Here is a 19,834-nt window from a genome sequence, read left to right on the forward strand (position 1 = left end):
TTAATTTTTATCCACCATTTACGAAGGCTTTCTAATTTTGAAGTATACTTCACTTATGTCATGCAATTTTTATCTCAACTTTTTTCTGTGACTTGACTTTGATATCTACATGTAAGCCTTATTCAGCCAATCCGAATCTACATGCGTGATGCGTCGCATTGTTTTGGGTTTTGGTTTGTCGGTTGTTTGGCGGCAGGTACGGTTTTCTCTGCGGTTGCGGATGATGTCCATACCTGGCGACGTCGATCGTTAAGGTTATCTAAACACATTGTTTTCAGACAAAACTGACGCAATGGACACTCAAGAAATCACAAAAGATGTTTGGTCAATCGTTGAGCAGCACATAATGTTTCATGAGGTATGTTTGGCATTACCTAGCGAATTAGCGTCCTTGTCGCTCGTACTCCGTACTAATTAAAATGAAATTATTACAGGCCGGTGAATCCATAAACCGAGAGAAGTTTGATGCTATTGTCAACTTGCTGCAACAAAAACAACTAGCTTCTGTCCTGACACCTTGGTTCTTATACGAGTACGAGAAGCAACTACGACGAGACGTCATCCCGAGGTTCTGGTCCAGCTTCAAATCCGCGGCCAAATCGAACCTAAAGGACACCAGAGTCAGTGTACACTCTACATTGTATGCAGCACTCAAGTTTCGCTGGTAATTCTATCTCTGTTCTGACATGGATACGACTGCCCATTCTTCTAGGTCGCTTTTAGAAGAGCCGTCACCGAATTGCATACAACGATAGAAAAGTGCCAGTCAAGTGCCCGGTTCATCGCCTCCACGCAAGTGAGTCAGGGTGGCAGTGACACGACAGAAGCCAACATAGTTCCTCGAAACTCTATCTTAGACTTGGTGTACGACAGTCTGCAAGCAGCGTTGAAGATGTCTGTGCCATCCGAATTCAACCAAGTCTTGCTGAAGTTTTACTCCGCTGCATTCCGAGCATTTCATCGTGTAGCAGGTAATGGTTGTACAAACGTAGCATTGTTCTGTCTTGTGTTAATTTTCGTTGGGCTTGTAAAGGTGAAGTTCCTGTACAATGGTGCAGTTCCCTCAATAGCGATTTTGTTAGAACACCAAGTGATCCAAATACCCTAAAGGTTTCATGCCACGAAGAGATTGATGGTCCAGTATTGTTTATATGCTCATCTATGTATTTCAATCAGTACCTTATTTTGAATAGGCAAACGATCAAAGGAAGGCAGTGAGTAGCCAGTGGGTGCAAGAAGCCCTGTGCCCAGTGGCGTAGCAACAGGGGGGGGGGGGGGGCGTGGGCCCCGGGTGCAAGGGTCCAGGGGGGGGGGGGGGGGTTATATATGTCTGAAGACACCCCTCTTTCCGCCGGCTACACCCGGGAAGGGGGGTGACAGAAGACCTATGGGCCCCAGGTGCCATACGACATAGCTACGCCACTGCCATGGACTCTTACCATGCCTTTACTATCCAGAATGATCGAAACGTGTTTGTCGAAACTGGCTTAGTGTGCATCTTCTTTGAACATTGCCCATGTAAAGTTAGTAGAGATGTGTGAATATATACTCGAAATTTTAAATATAAATCAAATAGTCTTTCCTACTTTATAAGAGAATTCATTGTTCGGAATTGCCAAATATTAATTTCTGTTTGAATATGAAAGCTAACAACACTTATCAAAGTCTTTGCACAGAAGTACCGATCCAATGGAGACAGTTTCGAATGAGTGTGCTGCAGGAGAGCCGTAGTTGTTGAGTAGAGGCTCCACTTTCTGGGAGTGAACGCACAGTATAGATAACTACAGCTCAATAACTTTAAGTCATTCAATGAAAATGCCTCTCTTTTAGATGGCCAATTGATCGCTTATTTTGACTTAAACAAAGCAATTTATTATTTAGCCAGTCTCGGCATGCCTGCGTTCCATAACATGGTTAAAATAATGTGCAGCAATATAGTCACACTTATCTTCATCAACGAACACAACACTTTGCGGGGATCTAGTGATGTGCTACTATGTCAGTGCTGTCATTGCCGTGTTGCACCAGATAACTTAAAGTCGTTTGTCATTTACATGTCCAGTTGTGAACATTGTTACACGCTCATAATAAATAATGTAAATAAAACTTTTTTACCTAGCTGACCCCACATGAGCTTGTATTTCACTTTTTTTCGAAATTAGAAAATGCTCAATTTAGTTAGAAAATTTAACTATTTGAACACTGCTAGAAGCAATATTGCACTTGGTAATGGTTGTGACTGCCAGATGTCAGTTAACTGCACAAAGTAATAACGTAAAGGTTTGCACATTTAGATGTGCCAGCATAAAGCTTCTGTTCATAGCTGGTTCATGGTTCAAAGCACAATTCACCGCAGATGCCTGTCTAGACCACTTTTTGACAGGGCATGTACAACATTTGCAGATATTAAAGCAAAACTCTGACCAACTCCAACTCACTTTTGTGTTTACAGATAAGATCTAAAAACATTTGGGATTACTTGTTAACCCCTTAACGGGTAACTCTAGCATTTTTTTAACCATATTAGGATATTGTCATTTTAAAATGGCATTGGCAATCCTGTCACGAGTAGGGTGGTTCAATTTGCTAAGAAATTCAGCAATAATCTTAAATAACCAATAAGCGAGATACCAAAACTGAAACTGGTAGCTGCTTTGTGTGGTGTCACAATGAGTTGATGATGTCAGATCCTACGCTACCATAATGTAAACACATAGAATGCATGCTAAACACGCAATACACATGGCGCTAACATCAAGGCAGCGAAGCTGAGGATGTCTCCTGATGACACAGGGACCTTTTACAGATGTTTCCAACTAGACAGCAGCAATTTCAACGACGATTTCAGCGACAGTGGCAGTGTAGTATCTGACATCACAAACACGGGGTGGCCAGTAAAAAGTCAAGTCGGGAACACGTGACCAATCTTTAAAATTAATTTTCAGGAAAACTAAATTACTTTCAGCCATATTATTTGGCACAGGTAATCAGAGTGTAAAAGAGAATGTATATTCAAAATTTTATTAAGATGAGTGGACATCGAAACAATGCCGGAGTTGCCCTTAAGGCCTTTTTATTTTTTAGTTTATCGTAATGGCTTTTCTTTTCTCACGTGATATACTAATATACAGAAACATGTCTTACAATAGTGTGGAAAATAAATTCAATAAAGTGATGATGATAGAATGTTCACCGACATCTACATTATGAAGTGGGCTTGTTGCAAGCCAAGAAGTGGCAATTGCTCATGAAGAGCTAAGGTCATCAAGATTCCACAAGGGGCTAAAATAAAATTTGATCATAGCTGCCACACTTTTACAAATAAAACATTTGAATACCACTTTTCTTCACAGGGGAAGATGATGGAAATGATCAATTTGAATGCACTGGATGCGAGCTGGACACTGAAAACTGTGAATGCTCACTGCTTCTTGATGACTTTGAGAACATTAACAGGAAATTGTGAGTAAATTCATAAATGCAGGCTCCTAAAACCGCACACATTGGTGCTTAGCATCGGGCTATGCTATTACCTTAAGCTCCTGCCTGCATATCTCTTGTTTTCGTTCCTAGGCACGATCTTCGCTTGCTAGATGCTGTCGTTCGAGATGCTGTTTCAACAGTTGCATACAAGTACATTGAAAAGCACATACAAAGCACCTGCAGGGGCAACTTCGAGAGCCGATTCTTGGATAACCTGGAGAAGGTACTGAAGGCATTCACAAATAGAGTGCGTTTTCACATTCCATTGAAACGATTCAGGCATGTGGTGTTATTGTGGTATTGCTTTCCTGCTTCTACAGACATTTTCATAAGTCAAACGTGCTTTCATGATGATCAGCATGCATGAAAACTAATAAAAGATCATAAAAACATAAGACAGCTGCTGTCTAACAGCTGAGCATTTATTGGAAAGGCGGGGACGACAAGAGACGGACACACATCTGTATTTGCATTAAACAGTAAAGCAATGGTAGCAGTAAAGAAGGGAGAGCGAGAGTCATAATTGAAAGCACCAAAATCCTAAAAAGCCGTGATCTGCAAGATCAGCTGTTATTCAAAAGTGTTATTCTTTCGCCCGTGCAACCAATGGCTGACTCGCACATGTCTTCATATTTTGCATTGTGATATGCTTGTGCCAGTTCCTGGGTGCACTGTTGTTTTTTGTTCTCCAAAAACTGCTCAGTTGCTTAGCTGTATCAATGAAAATTCTGCAATAGGCAGTTTTCCTGTTGTATGTATTTGAGCTTCAGCTTTTTTTTTTTTTAGGATGCAGATTTTTTTTTACCATTGCAATGTATAATTTTTTGCTATAGTGGCTCACCACAACTGTCATGGAGTGGTTCCGATTGCTTTACAAATACGAAACTGGGCCAGAGACAGATGCAGCACTTAGGTCTTTAGAGGTATGCTCCACTTTTTCTTTCATGCTTTGTGCAGCGACATATTTTGCTACATGAGTCATGCAGTCTAACCAGCCTTTTTCGTACAGGACCACTTGCGGTATTTCCTGTATGACACTTATGTCATGGCACGTGTAGACCAGCTCTTCAATATTATCATAGAGTTTCCTGAATCACAAGCTGCCCTGGAAGACCTCAAGGACTGCCTTGAAAGAACGAACCTAAAGTCGAAGGTCATTCACTCTTTAAAGAGCTCCATGGAAAAGCGGCTCTTGCATCCAGGTATGTCTTTGTGCAAAGCAGCTCTTGTGGCTGCTTTCAAATCTTAAGTGCTGTAAGTGCATATATAAAACAGTAAATCGAGCTGTGAATCTCTGCAGTGGCTTTCCACAAGGACATCACAGCCGTAGTTAGGCAAGAGTACTGATTGTTAATTCTGGAAGGAGTTTATATACCATTTACATTCATATGTTCATTCATAAACCTCCTACGAAAGTTCAAATTGCCTTCGATTCTAAACATCTAGAAACATAATTTATTCATGTTATAATACCATGGAATTTTTTCATTTAATTGAACACAACTGCCTTGCTGTGCACGATGTACTTGATGCATAATGTCCAACACATTCATTTTGACAGTCTCAAAACCTGTTTTCAGGAGTGGAAACAACTCAAATATTGACTGCATATATATCAGCAATCAAGGCATTGCGAGTTCTTGACCCAACAGGATACATATTGCAACTTGTCTGTGAGCCCGTGTGCAAATACTTGAGGTGAGGTGCCCTGCCTAGACTTCTTTTCTTAATTGCGGTTTGCATCTTCCCACAATAAGAACTGAGCTTATTGGCCTGGATACCTTTTATAAAGTGGCAGAACTAGTACTGTTAGTTCTGGGTACACCCTGCATTACAAAAATGAATTATAGCCTTGTGGTTAAATGTATGAAAGGTGTTGCAAGTAGTACACATTTTCTTAGAAAAAGATTGTACTATTCTTGCAAAGAGCATTTCTTTCGAAAAAAAAAATGTTTTTATTAAGTCACCTTTGTGGGTGCCTTGTTCACAATGTGAAATATTGCAACATGACTAATTCAGGGCTAAAAGAAAGAAAGACTGGCTGTCTTTTCTCTTCAGTGGATTACACCTAAACAACAGTCTCTGTAACCTCTAATGTTTGTCCCTCTTATTTATCAGTTATGCCAAACTGTACTTAAAAAGACTTCTGATGTGACACTCACTAAGAAGTAGGCAACCTTTCTCTTATTGGTTCCCTTCCTCTTTCTTTTTCTTTCTTGTGCTTGTTGTAGTGCACAAGAGATTCAAGACCTCTCATTTTCTGATTATTTAGGATTATGGTGTCTAAAGGAATGCTGACATAAAAATTGCCCCTTGTCTTTTTTGGGGGGGGCAGGGGGAGGAGGGGGAATAAGTAAGACTCCCTTTAAACCAAAGAAAAAAACTGGTAAGTGTCAGAACATTCTAAATTAATTATTATAATAGCACTTGTTTTGACAAACCAGTCTTGGTAACCGCGAAGTGGATGCATCAGATGCATCATGAGTGACATTGCAATACAGTGGCCCACTTTGTTCTTGCAATTGCTGCAGCTGCCTTGCACAAGTGCAGCTAAATAAAATGCCCGCCGTGGGAGTCTCTCTCTCTCTCTCTCTCTCTCTCTCTCTCTCTCTCTCTCTCTCTCTCTCTCTCTCTCTCTCTCTCTCTCTCTCTCTCTCTCTCTCTCTCTCTCTCTCTCTCTCTCTCTCTCTCTCTCTCTCTCTCTCTCTCTCTCTCTCTCTCTCTCTCTCTCTCTCTCTCTCTCTCTCTCTCTATCTATCTATCTCTCTCTCTCTCTCTATCTATCTATCTCTCTCTCTCTCTATCTATCTCTCTCTCTCTATCTATCTATCTATCTATCTATCTATCTATCTATCTATCTCCTCATCCTTCTTCTTTTTTTGCTTTTCTCTCTTTTTTTAAGCACCGACGAGCATACCTAACCTTACCTAACACAAGAGAGAAAATTGTCTGTCTCATGACATCACAATGTAATCTGAACGATGCCAAGTCAACTGTTTCGAGGCCTACCTTTGTATCGAATTAAAATATCTTACTGGCACTTCCCAACCATTGTACTTGCTAGGTGCAACCTTTTAACATGCAAACATGCAAGGACTGTGTGGTAGAGTCTACTACTACTTCAAAAATGTGTGTCACTACTTCTTTAAGTTATATGATTCAAAATGTAACAGTGTGACTTCTTGAATGAGGACAACACCAAGGAATGCAGACAAGGTCGAGCACTGATTTACAGCACCTGTCCTTGTCTGTGATTTTTTGGTTTTGTCCTTGTTCAAGAAGTTGCACTGTTACACTTTGAGTCATGCGTCCTATGGTCTTGCTTATAAGATTACCACTTTTCCTTCTGGGCAGGACACGTGAAGACACGGTAAGGTCTATAGTCTCGAACTTGACAGATGACAGCTGTGCAGAACTTGAAGGGGAGCTTGTCAAGTTCACACCGATTGCTGTTGAAGACAGCTTCATGAGCGATGATGATGACGAAGACTGGCAGAACTGGCGGCCCGCTCCACTTGGCAATGAGCAGGGTATGGATTATTTTGATGTGTACGGCTTAAAAAAGAACATAGATTACACACAGAACATCTAAGCACATATTAAAATGAAGTGGCTGCTCTATATATGTGGAGAGTATACAGCATACACATAGGTTAGTAGTGCACAACAAAATTAAATGTAGTAGGGTTAGTTTGACGGGGTGGAAAGGAACCTTGTTAAAGGGACACTAAAGCGAAACAATAAATCAGTTTAGACTAATGAAGCATTGTTTGAGAACCCTGCAGGCAGTCATTTCAAAAGAATAGTTTATTAGATGAGAAAATGAAGGTCCAAGTATCAGTATTTGAATTTCGTGCCGAAACCCCAACACCGATACGTCAGCGTTACGTCAGGGATTCCAAAGTATGTTATTGCATTTGGGCCGCGTTGGCTGAATAAAGGTTCCCGAAACTTGCCATGTTTAATATTTGGTTGCTTTAGAACACAATGTAGTCAATCTGTACCGCTATATATAATTAGTAGGCCCTAGAAGATGCCATCAAAATCCAAGACGTCACAGCCTCCAGGTGCGGGAACTTAAGTAGGCGTCACCACCCGTATTTCATTCTTGCCCTTTTTCTGGCTTACCAAACATCTTATCGTTGTAAGAGTGGTGTTTTCGGTGTTGTAGAACGATAATTTACTGATGCAGAAGAAATCATCTTTCACTTTAGTGTCCCTTTAAGTTCAAGTATGTGAGTGATTTCTACTTTAGGTCGCTGTTCAATATAATCACCATAGTAATGCTGGCGCTTAATGCAGGCTAACATTGTGCACACATGTACTGCTTCCCAGATTTTTAATAATATCTTGCAAGCATCAACCGTACTGCATGTCAGGGCCTTATAACGGAGTGAATTGGCAAGATTGGTGATAGTATGCACGTGCACACAAAACATACTCCAGTGCAAACGTCTTTAGCTATGCTGTTCACTTCAAGAGGACACTCGCCCTGCCATGGTTATCTGTGCAGCCTTGTTTACAAAAAAATCAGTGTGAAATGGGAAATGTATGCAAGATGCATGTTCCACAATGCGTTTTTCATTTTTCTTTTGTATTAGTGGAATCGTGTGTGTGCCATCACATTAATATAGAAAAAAAAATAGCAAAGGGATTTTATCAGCACACATGCAATATTGTTTGGTGAACGATGGAGTCTTACGGATAACAAAAGCAGGGTGTATGTGCTCCCGAAGTGAACAGCACCACAGACGATGCTCACACTGGTGTGTGCGTTGTGACTTGCACATACTATTGTCACTCTTGCCACTTCTCACCATTATAAGGTGCTCACATTCTGTGAGGTCTCTAGTGAATTGTAAACACTCTCATGGTGCTCTCACTGCTTATGCGCTTGCATGCTTCTCACCATTATATAAGGTGCTGACATTCTGTGTGGTCAATGCTCGTGCGAAAAAGCCAGAAGCTGTACAGAGCTTTATATACACATGTCCCAACATGCATACCTATGCGCCAAATTGCTGGATATAATATAGCCACTTGTTTTCTGAAAGCAGATATTACTGAACATTGTCATCTGAACAAGCTGAGATAAAATGTTAATGCAAAGCCTTTTAGTCCTCGTAAGTAGTGAGGGCGCTACAAGAGTTTTTACAATTCACTAGAGAAATTGAGAGGCACTGGGACATAAGTCTATGCACTTGAGATTTCAAGATTCACTTCCTAGCATTACTGTGTGTGATGATCTCAGTAAACTCTTAAGAAATGTCCTCTGGAACAGGGCTGTACAGTTTATTCCCTTCACTGCATGATGTGTGTTAAATATCACTGTTGTTCTTGCTAAGAAGAGTGGCTCTTGGAAGGTTAATCTCATCCATCAAATGTATTTAGTATTCTTTCATATCAGTCAGATGTTACCAGTAAAACTTCTTCTTGGGTGAGTTGTTTTATGTGCATTGTTATGCGTATCGGTGTTAGGTATAAATGTTACCAGTGTGAGATATGCAACTCCAAGCATTTGTGTTGCTATATTTACTCTCTCTCTCTCTGTGCGTGTGTGCATGTGTGTTTCTGCAGCAGAAGCTTGAATTAAGCAATATCATTCTTCATGGCGGGATTTGCAATGCAAAGTACCAAAGTGCGGAAAGAAAACAACTAAGGGAAATTGAAAGAAGGACAAACACAGGCACTGCAATCATGCCATGAACTCAGGCCAACTGACCCAAATCGCTATTCTTACCCAATATCTTTGTGCAAACAATGTTGTAGCCGTGTTGTATGAAAGTGTGCATAAAATTTTTTAATGTACCGTGTCATAGTGTCAGCCTACCTTGCACGTATACAGGTAGTGCTGAAACATAGCCTTACATCTTCATTTAATTATATCCTACTGTTCCTGAATGTCAAGCTGCGTTCTGTCCTTGTGCGCATAAAAGGAACAGAGACACATTGCTCATGTGATCGGTTACAGAATCTATATTGTTCAAGTGCACATATTGTTCATGGCATGAACTCATGAAGAGGTGCTTTAACTAATGCCACAAGCCTGTGGCAAATTAGGTGGAGGTTGAACAATCTTTTGAGTGCTTTCTCCAGCTGCTTTATTATTTGCACTTTCTCACTCTAGCTACCAAACTCGGAAACTTTTTTTTCTATCTCCTTTTGTTGCTACCTGAAAGACTCATAAGAATTGCCCTTTGTACTCTTCTGCTGTTTTCACAGCAGTGCAGGTGTCAAAAGGTGCACGCACCTCCGATATAGTCAGTATGTTGGTGAACATCTACGGAAGCAAGAAGCTGTTTGCATCGGAATATCAGGTCAGTTTGCTGAATTTGTACACCACAAAGAAACAATATTATGTAACAAGTGGCGTGCTTAGAGATTAAATGCACAGGTATTTGTCAGACTTTCTCATCCTTAACTTTTTTTGACTTTTAAGTGTCAGATACACTGCCTAATTTCCCCTTAACTACTCTTTGATTGTTAGAAATACTGACATTCTGTTCTCCCCTTTTCTAGTTTCAGATGTTTTCAGAGTAAATTTGACATTCACTTGAGACACAGGCAAGAAACAAACAAGCTGGTTTCTTCATTAGTTAATGAAAAATAAATCCACACAGTAATTCTTACCTTGCCATCTGAATTAATCAAGATGGCATGTTGTAAAAACTGCATAGCATTGCAAATCGAAATCTCAACATTTTCAGGTTTTACTCCATATATAGTTTTCTTTGTTCCATTTTCTCTTGTCGTCTTGTTTTGTTCTACAGGTGCTGCTAGCCAACCGCCTGCTGTCCGGCACCTGCGCCGACACGGAGCGTGAGGTGCGTTACCTGGAGTGCCTCAAGCTACGCTTTGGCGAGGCCCAGCTGCATGCTTGTGAAGTGATGCTGAGGGACTTGGCCGACTCTCGCCGCCTCAACGCCCACCTAGCTTCTGGTGATATCCCCGACTATACCGAAGGGGTGGGTACTTGGTCTGCCTTGATACGTGGCTGCCGGCAGCCACGGTGGCTTGTGCTTAGTGGCTCTGTACTCTTAGCATTGTTTCATTTCGGGTGCTTGCCTTTTATGGTGTTCATGGATTTGGCTACACAGATCAAACATCTGACAGGATGTTTGATCCTTTTAAGTACTTGCATATAATGGAGGTAAACGTCTGAGTGCACATCAAGTTGTCAAACACGCTGTGCACTAGGCTAGTCTTGATCTGGAATTGGCTAACTTTCTTGTTGCTTCTCTTTTAACACTGCCTGGGAAATGTGCCCCAGAATACCTTGCGCAGTGTGATAGCAGACAAACCGAAATACGAAGAAAACGAAGAAAATAAGTGGGCATGCTCAAGAGAATGCTACTGTCGCAGGCTATTGATAGGGTTTCTTTAGTCTCTTTGACAGGCACCCAAGTCCAAATGCACATTTGCATTTGAGGAGTGCCGTTGATGCAAGTTTCAGTGACTGTCTTTCATTGTCTGTAGTAACCAGGAATTGGTTATAAATGCGATTGTCATAAATCATCATGACTTTGCTTTGAGATTTTTGCTATCACCTAGGTCATGTCAGTGCAGCAACATTTCGCCATACTTTACGCACATTTCGTTATTTGACAACTGTGCAGATCTAATGCATCTTCTCTGTCCCTCCTACAGGAGGTCGACGTGTCAGCCATCGTGGTCTCAGCCCAATTCTGGCCAACTTTCAAGGATGAGAAGCTGGTGTTGCCGCCACCTGTGCAGGCATCACTTGACCGCTACACTCGTGCCTTTGAGACAATCAAGGGCAACCGTACCTTGCAGTGGCGCCCAAACCTGGGTCAGGTCGTCCTCGAAATCGACACTGGCACCCGCACCCTGCAGCTCACTGTGTCGCCCATGCATGCCACACTCATCTACCACTTCCAGGAGAAGCGTGAGAATTGCTTTCAAATCTTTAGCCCCTCAAGCACCTTTGCATGGTCCAAACACGCAACAATAATGAAAAATAGTACCTGGGATTTCTTGGGTGTGCTGCAGGCCTTGCAATCTCAGAAATCTCATCATTGTGCTACATAAAATGCATTGCAGACACTTGCACATGATTGTCCTATGTGCATCAGTCAGCGCCTTGGAACAATCACCAGTGACATTTCAGGCCACTGATTCAGAACTTCACAAATTTATTTCCAGCAATTTGCTGGGAGTCCCTCAGACATTTCACCTGATGGCTTGAAACAGTATGAGAGCAAACTGCTTGAAAGTGCCTGAAGCCACTTTCATGACAGCAAAGCAGTCAGTGGGTAGGAATGGAAATAGAGATTGACACCTGTACCATATCTTTTATGTAGTTTGCATTTGAAGTCTTGCAAAGTGGGACACCCTGTATAGCCAGGGTGACCCGATATAAAAAGCATGTTGTGCAAGGACAGATGGTGGCACATCAGAAGCACATTGCTGACAATGTATGTGTAGACCCACCACTGATATTGAATCCTCTGGCAAGAACATAAAGAAGCCTTTTGGCAAATAATTGTCACCAGTGCTGTCCTCCTCCTCTTCTCAGTGTTTGGGGTACAGATGGAGCATGATCAATTCACGTGCAATTGGTTTTGCTGCTCATAGGTTTTCTGCAGTACAGCTATGTTTGTACTGAGGTTTCTTTCCTTCTTTTCCTTTTCTTAATAACAAAAAATATGAACATTGAACTAATTGGTAGTAGCAATGCTTGTACTGATGCATCTGTGATGTTTCACTCCCTCCTATCTCAGAATGTTTGACTACTTCTCACTGCCCCTCAAAGAGCAAGCAGCTATAGGCACTGCTGCCTATATACTGTTTGCTTCCAAGTAAGCATGTACCATCTTTTTGTGCACGTAACCCACACTAAATATGTTTTAAATTTAACAGAAATGTTGGGGCGTGGGTTATGCACGCAAATTTCACCTTGAGGTGTAGCTTCACGGCAGTGCGCACCATGCTACCGTGAAGCCACACCTCAAGGCAAGGCTTTTTGCCATTCAAGGTCATTATCTCCTAGGGAACCCCACCGTCTCCCCATCCCTGTGTGTTGCAGCTCCCTTCTCCCCTGTTTTGATCGGCCTCTCAAGTGTGGGAAACATTCAAGCGTGCTTTTCCATGTCGAGATTATTTCCCTCATCCCCAAAAAGTCTGTTATGCTTGGCCTGGACTTCGACCTCTCAAGAGTAGGAAACATTCAGGGTATGCTTTCCTATGTTGAGATAATTGCTCTCTTCTCCGAAAAGGTGTCACCCCTCTACGCCCTGAGCAGACACAAAGGGGAGGACCCAAAGGAGAAGACACAAATGGGAAGAGGTCGTTGACTTCACAACCTGACAAGGGCAACTTGTGGAAGTGTCAGTGCCTAAGTTTCCCAAAGGGACACCGACTACCACAAGACCACGAGGGATTATTTAAGGCCGCTCCCCCCTGTTTGGCAGAACTGCTCGAGACTCAGATAAAGTCGCAACCATGTACCAATGAAGTAAATACATTCTTTTCTACTTTTTTTCATTGTCATGATGCCCGCCTTCATCGCCGTCTCTTCATTCTTGCAGTGAAGACCCACCTCACCCGGTCTACCTTGTATGACCCCTCCTTCACAGTTGCCCATTCACCTCCTCTTTACCAGTTGTCATATTGTGTTTAGTAGCTAGCGAATAGTATACGGCGGCACCAGCAAACTGGAACTTGGATCACAACGAGGTGCGCTCAGCAGCCATTCTTTAAGCTGGGCCCACACAACGGACATGATCGTGGACGAATCAGTCACGTGACGTGTGATGTGAATCGGACCACTTCGCACCTCGCGTTCACAAGACGAAAGATGAAAGCGTGGACAGACCAGCCTTTGAATGGGTGATGGCAATGGAGCAAACGTGATGGAGCTGACAATTTTAATGGTGGCTGGCTCCTCACTGTATCACAAAGCACTTTGCATGGACCAAGGGAATGCCTTGGGAACAGGTGACGTATGGTCACGTGATACGCAATTTGCAAGCTGAAATAACAATTTGCTCACCCGTGTGAATACAGCTTTACAGCGCAGCAGAAGCTGAAGATTATCAGCATCACCGTAGAGTGAGGAAACAGCCATTGGTCAAAAGATACCACATGGATGAGTCATGCATATGCTAATGTTGACTGTTCTTGCAAGGATTTGCGCAGTGTTGTGTATGGTTATTTCTGTGTGTTCTACACACATATTTTTTTCTTTCTTTCTGTGATGTTGTAATTGGGGGTTTGGGCTATATGTGGAGAAATACGGTAATACTGCATTCTGTTGCCAAATGCAAGTGTCTTCTTTGAAGATTTGTCATGTATGACATGTTTATTTGAAACAAATTGATCACTTTTCTGGTCTCTTCTTCTTTTTGCACTCTCTTTTGGTATGCTTGACTCGTCAGTTTCGAGTGCTGTAAAGTTCCCTCGTGACATGCTTTATATTCTGTTGGTCAGTACTGGGCGCTCAGAACACATTCATTTGGTTCACTTAGAGCACTGGTTTAACTCGGAGTGCTCAGAAGTGCTTTTACCTTCGTCCTGGGAGTGTGACCAACATCAGCTGGAGTTTGATGTAATAGTTCTGCCAAAACCCGCAAGGTGGAGAGAACTAATTAATCAATTGGGTGGATGTCTCATTTTCCCTTTGTTAATCAGCTGGAGTCCCGGTCACATGTCTGCTGCAGCTTTCATCATTGGCACAGCGCCTGCTGCAGACCACAGCGAGCACTGTAGGGCCATGCACGCGCCATGGTTGTCTACCATGTTTGTTTAGAACAGAAGGAGCACTGACATGTTCCCAGTTACGGCCTCTTAGTGGCTGAATGTTTAGCTTGAGCACCCTTTCTTTTGTGCAGGCTCTGTATTGTTGGAGTCAGAGTCGGGGTGCGGCAGGAATTGTTAAACACACAATTAGATAGCGTTACTTTACTGCGGCAACTCCATCCTTGCGAAATGCATTGCTTGGCTTGCAGCACGGTGGACGTTGGACGAGCTGAGCGCTGTGACTCAGGCGTCATCAACACTCGTGCGCCGCAAACTGGCCCTGTGGCAGGGGCAGGGAATCCTGTGGGAGGAGTCGCCCGGCGTGTTCACTCTGGGAAGCCATGGAGGCTCGACTGGGAGTGGCAGCATCCCACCTCAGCCCTTGGAGTTGGATGAGGATGAAGAGGAGACTCCTTCAGCCATGGCATCCACTCAAGACCAGAAGGAGAGCGACCTCCAGGTATGGTCACTCCTTCACTGCATGATAATACTAGTAGTATGGGAAAAGCAATGCAGACATGGTGTGGTAATGTGTCGTAGTTTCCCCTGCCTAAAAAAAAAAAAGCTGCAAACAAAACTTGTTTTTCCTCTTCTTCTTTCTCCCCCCCCCCTTTTTTTTTAATACGCGCTTGGCGAGAGACATGAGCCCATGCTTTCAAAAGTTGTTCATAAATACTGTCCATGATTGGCTGTCGCCACAGTGGTCATTTTGTTATCATACCTGTCATGTTTATGAGTGGCAGGTGCCTGGACGCTGGCCAATGGAGAAATTCTGTTTCATAAGAGACATCTTGTGAGCAGGTGCTCCTGAACACAGTAAAACCCCTCTAATATGATTTCCATGAGACCACAAGAAAAAAAGCTTAATACACAGGAAATGTATTATGCAAACATGCTGTTAAAATCATGGGAATGCGCTGCTAAATAAACAAAGACGCTATGCACGGCTCACCTCTAAAACATTTTGAGTCATTTACTGGTAACATGGACTCTATGGGGACCACCTAGGAGCCCGAAATATCGAGTTCAGTAGAGTATGAGTAACATATTTCAAAAACGGCCGAAAGAGTTGTACCGTATTTTCAGATTGTCACTTTCAAGGATTGTCCTTTCGCAAGATTTTGCATGACTAGCGTTAGATGCATAGATGTCTATGAGTGACGGCATTCTTGGCTCATTGCCAAACACGCAGTCTTATCACAGTGCCACGGTCGCTGCCACCCGTCAACGTGTCTGGTGCTACGAAACCAAAATCTTCTAAAGTGATCTTCCAAGAATACAGCTCAAGTTTGTCAATACGTTGCTGCGCACAGATACGTTTGCCTGCATGGTCAGTCCATATTGCTACGGATAGACAAAAGTACCGTAAACGCATGCACTGAATCTTCTACCCCTGGCAAAATAACAAAATTCTGCCAACCTGCGATGGTCAAATGACCACAGGTTTCTTTGCAACAGTCACTATCCAGTTCCTCACTTAATCACTGTCCTCGTCAGTGTAGACAAAGAGTCGAGTTGGCACCATTTGACACTGCTTGAAGAAGTTGCCAGGGACCATGCCACTCTTTAACACATAAACGAGTAAACACTCGGTGTGCATGAACTCGCACGAAAAATGCAGCCAATGCAGCCTTTCAACACTTAGCGGCTTGGCTTATCTTGTAGTTTGGGCGCAGTCGGCGAGTGCTGGATTGACTAGGTTTTGCTAGTTCGTTTTTGAGGAGGCACTGATAATATGGCCGATGACTATGCCAGCAACGCATTAAAAACAAAATATAGCTATTTTTGCTCGACTTTGTGGCCGAATTAGCGAGCGGTTGTAAAGAGGGAGTCCGAATATGGAACAGTGCAACGTAAGCTGTTCGACATTTCAAAATTTTCAGCCAAGGCCATGGCACGTTCAAAAGTACACATGATGGTCAAATGTGCGCTGCTATTGTGTCTAGCGTGGTTTACATTTGCCTTTCAGATGTTTTTAGGTTAAGGTGGTGCACCTGATGTTTCCTTGTAATTACATGCCCAAGTGGCAACTTATCATGCAGTAGCGTCCTGGGAACAACAGCGTATCAAAGAAGTCTATTACACATAGGTGTCTATGAGTCCTTTGCTGGGACCGAGCTGTAGCGGCGTTATACCTGCGAAAAAGTATGAACAAGGAACACATCAGCGGGGTTATGCTGTATTAGAACTTTGGATAAGATTTGGCCGAAGCATGCCACTGTTTTGCGCAGTAAAAACAAGAAATGAGGAATCCAAATTACACCAAACTCTGAGCATGTACTATCACCATTATGAAAAGTTGTTTAATTTCATTTCTTTCAATCACTTTAGTAGCATCTTCAAGTTCCTAGTGAGATGGCAAGCCTTCTGGGTCTCAACCAATTATGTGCTTACACTGATCCTCCCTCCCTTTATTAAGGCATAATTCACAGAACCATAACTTTGCAAGTTTGCAGGCCCACATTGCTGCGGGCTCTGAAAAAACCATTCATGTTTTAAAGGAATTGCAGAAATTTGATTTTATTCTGTGGTAGGCTACGTGTGCAAAGCATCTTTGATTTTTTTATTTTCACATGAAATAATTTTTCGTATAATTTTTGTAAACTGGCTCTTACTGATATTCACAGTAGAGTATGATACAAAAATCAGTTCAGTTCAGACCAGTTAGACGCTTTGTGGTGGCTGGCTTGGCAAGCTTTTATGGATTTATTTTTTTCATTTGTGTGCATTTAAAAAAAGTTTGCTTGCTGTTGATAACATTTTTTTTTTTTCAACCTGTCAAAAATAATGTTGGATTAGTCCTTAAAAGGCCCCTTACCAGGTTGGGCCATTTTTAACAGACAAGCGCACTGTATACAATGCAGGCTCATGATCATGTCTGCAAAGTATTACACGGCTGAGCACTGTGAAAACAGCTGAAATTTCAAACCAAACACCTTGGGCCCTTCTTGAGGGAGCCCCGCACCCAGCCGGAGAGTCGAGGTCAGACGCACAATTGTGCCTATGCAGTTCGCTTTGCTGAAACATCACTCACCTTTACACGTGACTTCGAAAATCATTCAAGGCTACAGCGGTTAGTTGTTTGATCTGTTACTTCACTAGACGACTAATGTTTAGAGAAATAATAAATCCTACAAACTGAATGTCTGCGAGTCTTTGTCCTACTCTGCAAAGAAGCAAAGACATACTTCTGTTTTCTCTGCTTGTTCCCACGTCATGCAGTTGCACATGCATAGAATGAAATTATCTTCAAATGCGCGCTCACTGAGGGATCCTTTTTTGTGTAGTGTTGACGCAGCCAGACATCAACACAGGTGTTCTCATTCACAGTGCACACAATCGTGCACAGGGCGAAACAAGCGAAATGCAACTGCTTGTGTGCAAGACCATCACAGAAGTGTGCCGCGCGGCAAGAACACAGTAGCAAAAAAAGAAGAAAAGAAGAAGACGGCAAGGCCCATGACATATACATGACTTGATCCTCCGGCTCCGATGTGGGCGAATACCGGGAAGGAATTTCGCTTGCAGAGGCGAGACGGGGCAAGTGGAGAGAGTGTATATCTTGCAGTGAAGCTCGCCTCCTGAAATGAAGGGTTTGCAACACACTAAATATTTGTACGTCTGCTTTTCATGCACCAGTTAGAAAAATTGTTGCGGTATAACTGCTGAGGGGCCCTTTAAAAATGCTTTGGCAAGGCCTTGAAAGTTTTTACCTCATTAACTGTTGAAAACCTTGCTTCTTGTGCTCAACTGGGAGTTCAACGGAATATAATCTGATTAGGTAAAATCATTGTTACTAATGAAGAAGGTCACTGACCATAGCAAAAAGAAATTGTCTTGAGATTCGTATGGATCCTATGTTACAATCCGTACTGTTGTGTTCTGCGTCACGAGAGACCATTAATTCACTATTTATGTTTCTACAGATCTACTGGTCCTACATAGTAGGCATGCTGACAAACCTGGAAGCACTGACGTTGGAACGCATTCACACAATGCTCAAGATGTTTGCCATGCAGACCCCCTCAACAGCGGAGCTGACTGCACAAGAGCTGCGACATTTTCTTGATGGTCAAGTCTCCAAACAGAAGCTGCTCTATTCCGGTGGACACTATAGGCTGCCAAAATCGGATAGTCAATAAAAAATAAAGTAAGAAATAAAGTGTCTAGTTCTGTTATTCGTTATGTCAATAGGGCATATTGTTGTGTTCCCATCTTGTCTTTTAGAGATAAGGCTTTTCACACGGGCATCCTCAGTTATTATTGAAGGCTGGCTGCCTTGAATTTATTGGTTGCGATCAAAGCACGAAACATGAGCAAGTATAGGCACTGTGCAAGTTCAAGCTGGCACAGTGAACAGTGCCACCAGAGATGCAAATTTGGTCTGTCGCATGTGAAGCACGTGACACTACGACAATGAGATGCTGGATGCATAGTTCATGAGCACCATCTGCCATGGTCGTAAAACTTTATAGATTCGAAGTGTAGTCCAGGATGCAAAGTAAACAAAATTGACAAACATGTCTCAGAACTGTGGCTTCCTTTTCTAGCACCTCCGGTGATGGCAACATGCGACTGTCTTGTTGCTTTCAGCAGGTCTTGCAGGCTTGTCACCATTTTTGTCATTTAATTACTATTTGGGCTGTGATTCTTGACGTATGATGCTTTGCACTATCTTTTAATGATTTTTAATTTATGATTGTATTGCACTCAGTGTTACATTGACGAACATAAGGAACAAAACACGGACGAATGTGGACGTACGTCCACATTTTGTTCCTTATGTTCATCCATTAAATCTGTCAGTGTAACATGTGGGCTTCTCACCTGTGCTCTTGGGACAAAGGCCTGCTAATGCCTGCTAGCCGAGTTGCTACCCACAAAACATGTCGATGGGCGTGCGACAAATCGCGGAAGTCCGACTCACCGTGACCGGATAACGAGCGAATATGTTCGCCCCATGCTGGACACCAACGCCTGGTCGTTCGCGCGTACGGTCACGCGAACGGTGGCGCGTTCGAGCGATCGTGTTCGTCCATTCCGGGGAAGGCCTCGCGAAACGGTCTGGAAGAAGCATGGATCGGCGCACGCGCAGAACGTCCGCGCCGCTTGCCGATTCCGAGCCAAAGAGGAAGAGTCTTCTCCTTTCCGCGCCCAAGTAACCCCGCTGTTAGGTGGCGTTAGCAGAGCCACACTCGCGCCATCTCTCGCAATGCGCTTCAACCACACCGACTGCCGCGGGCAGTATAGTAACTCTATGGCCGCTGGCACCAAGTAACGCGGCGAAGCCGGATTACAGGAGACGGGAGCTATGCGGGAAAACAACATATCAGGGGGCGCGTAAGAGTCGCGCATCCCCACAAGCACTAAGCGCAATACAATCATGAACGTCCACCAACTAGCCCCATTCATCGCTTTACTAAATTTTATGTTGTTATCAGCCATTGCACCGAGTGGCCAACTTCTGTTATAATGGTGGCACTGCTTGATGGCAATGCCAATCATGAAAACTTACATGAATGGAAAGTCAAATCACTGATTCGAAAAAGGTTCCTGAGGCACATTTATCATTTCATGGAATGCATGGGCGCCT

The 19,834-nt window shown here is 43.0% G+C and overlaps 1 protein-coding gene across 2 annotated transcripts; it reads left to right on the forward strand.

The window, feature by feature from the left end:
* The first annotated feature begins 138 nt into the window (after positions 1 to 138).
* mr (anaphase promoting complex subunit morula) lies at positions 139 to 18,403 on the forward strand. Of its 2 annotated transcripts, none has more exons than XM_050178290.3 (14): positions 139 to 358; positions 435 to 620; positions 713 to 971; positions 3,354 to 3,462; positions 3,574 to 3,706; positions 4,317 to 4,406; positions 4,493 to 4,685; positions 5,064 to 5,181; positions 6,838 to 7,013; positions 9,706 to 9,800; positions 10,254 to 10,448; positions 11,131 to 11,389; positions 14,451 to 14,701; positions 18,168 to 18,403. In XM_050178290.3, exons 1-14 carry the CDS (start codon positions 293 to 295, stop codon positions 18,381 to 18,383), a joined length of 2,346 nt encoding a protein of 781 aa, XP_050034247.2. In that variant the 5' UTR covers positions 139 to 292; the 3' UTR covers positions 18,384 to 18,403. The 2 variants fall into 2 exon arrangements, with proteins under 2 accessions (XP_050034247.2, XP_050034248.2); XM_050178291.3 differs by having other exon boundaries at positions 9,709 to 9,800.
* Positions 18,404 to 19,834: the final 1,431 nt, after the last annotated feature.

Source organism: Dermacentor andersoni, chromosome 5 (genome assembly GCF_023375885.2).
Source record: "Dermacentor andersoni chromosome 5, qqDerAnde1_hic_scaffold, whole genome shotgun sequence".
NCBI lineage: Eukaryota > Metazoa > Arthropoda > Arachnida > Ixodida > Ixodidae > Dermacentor > Dermacentor andersoni.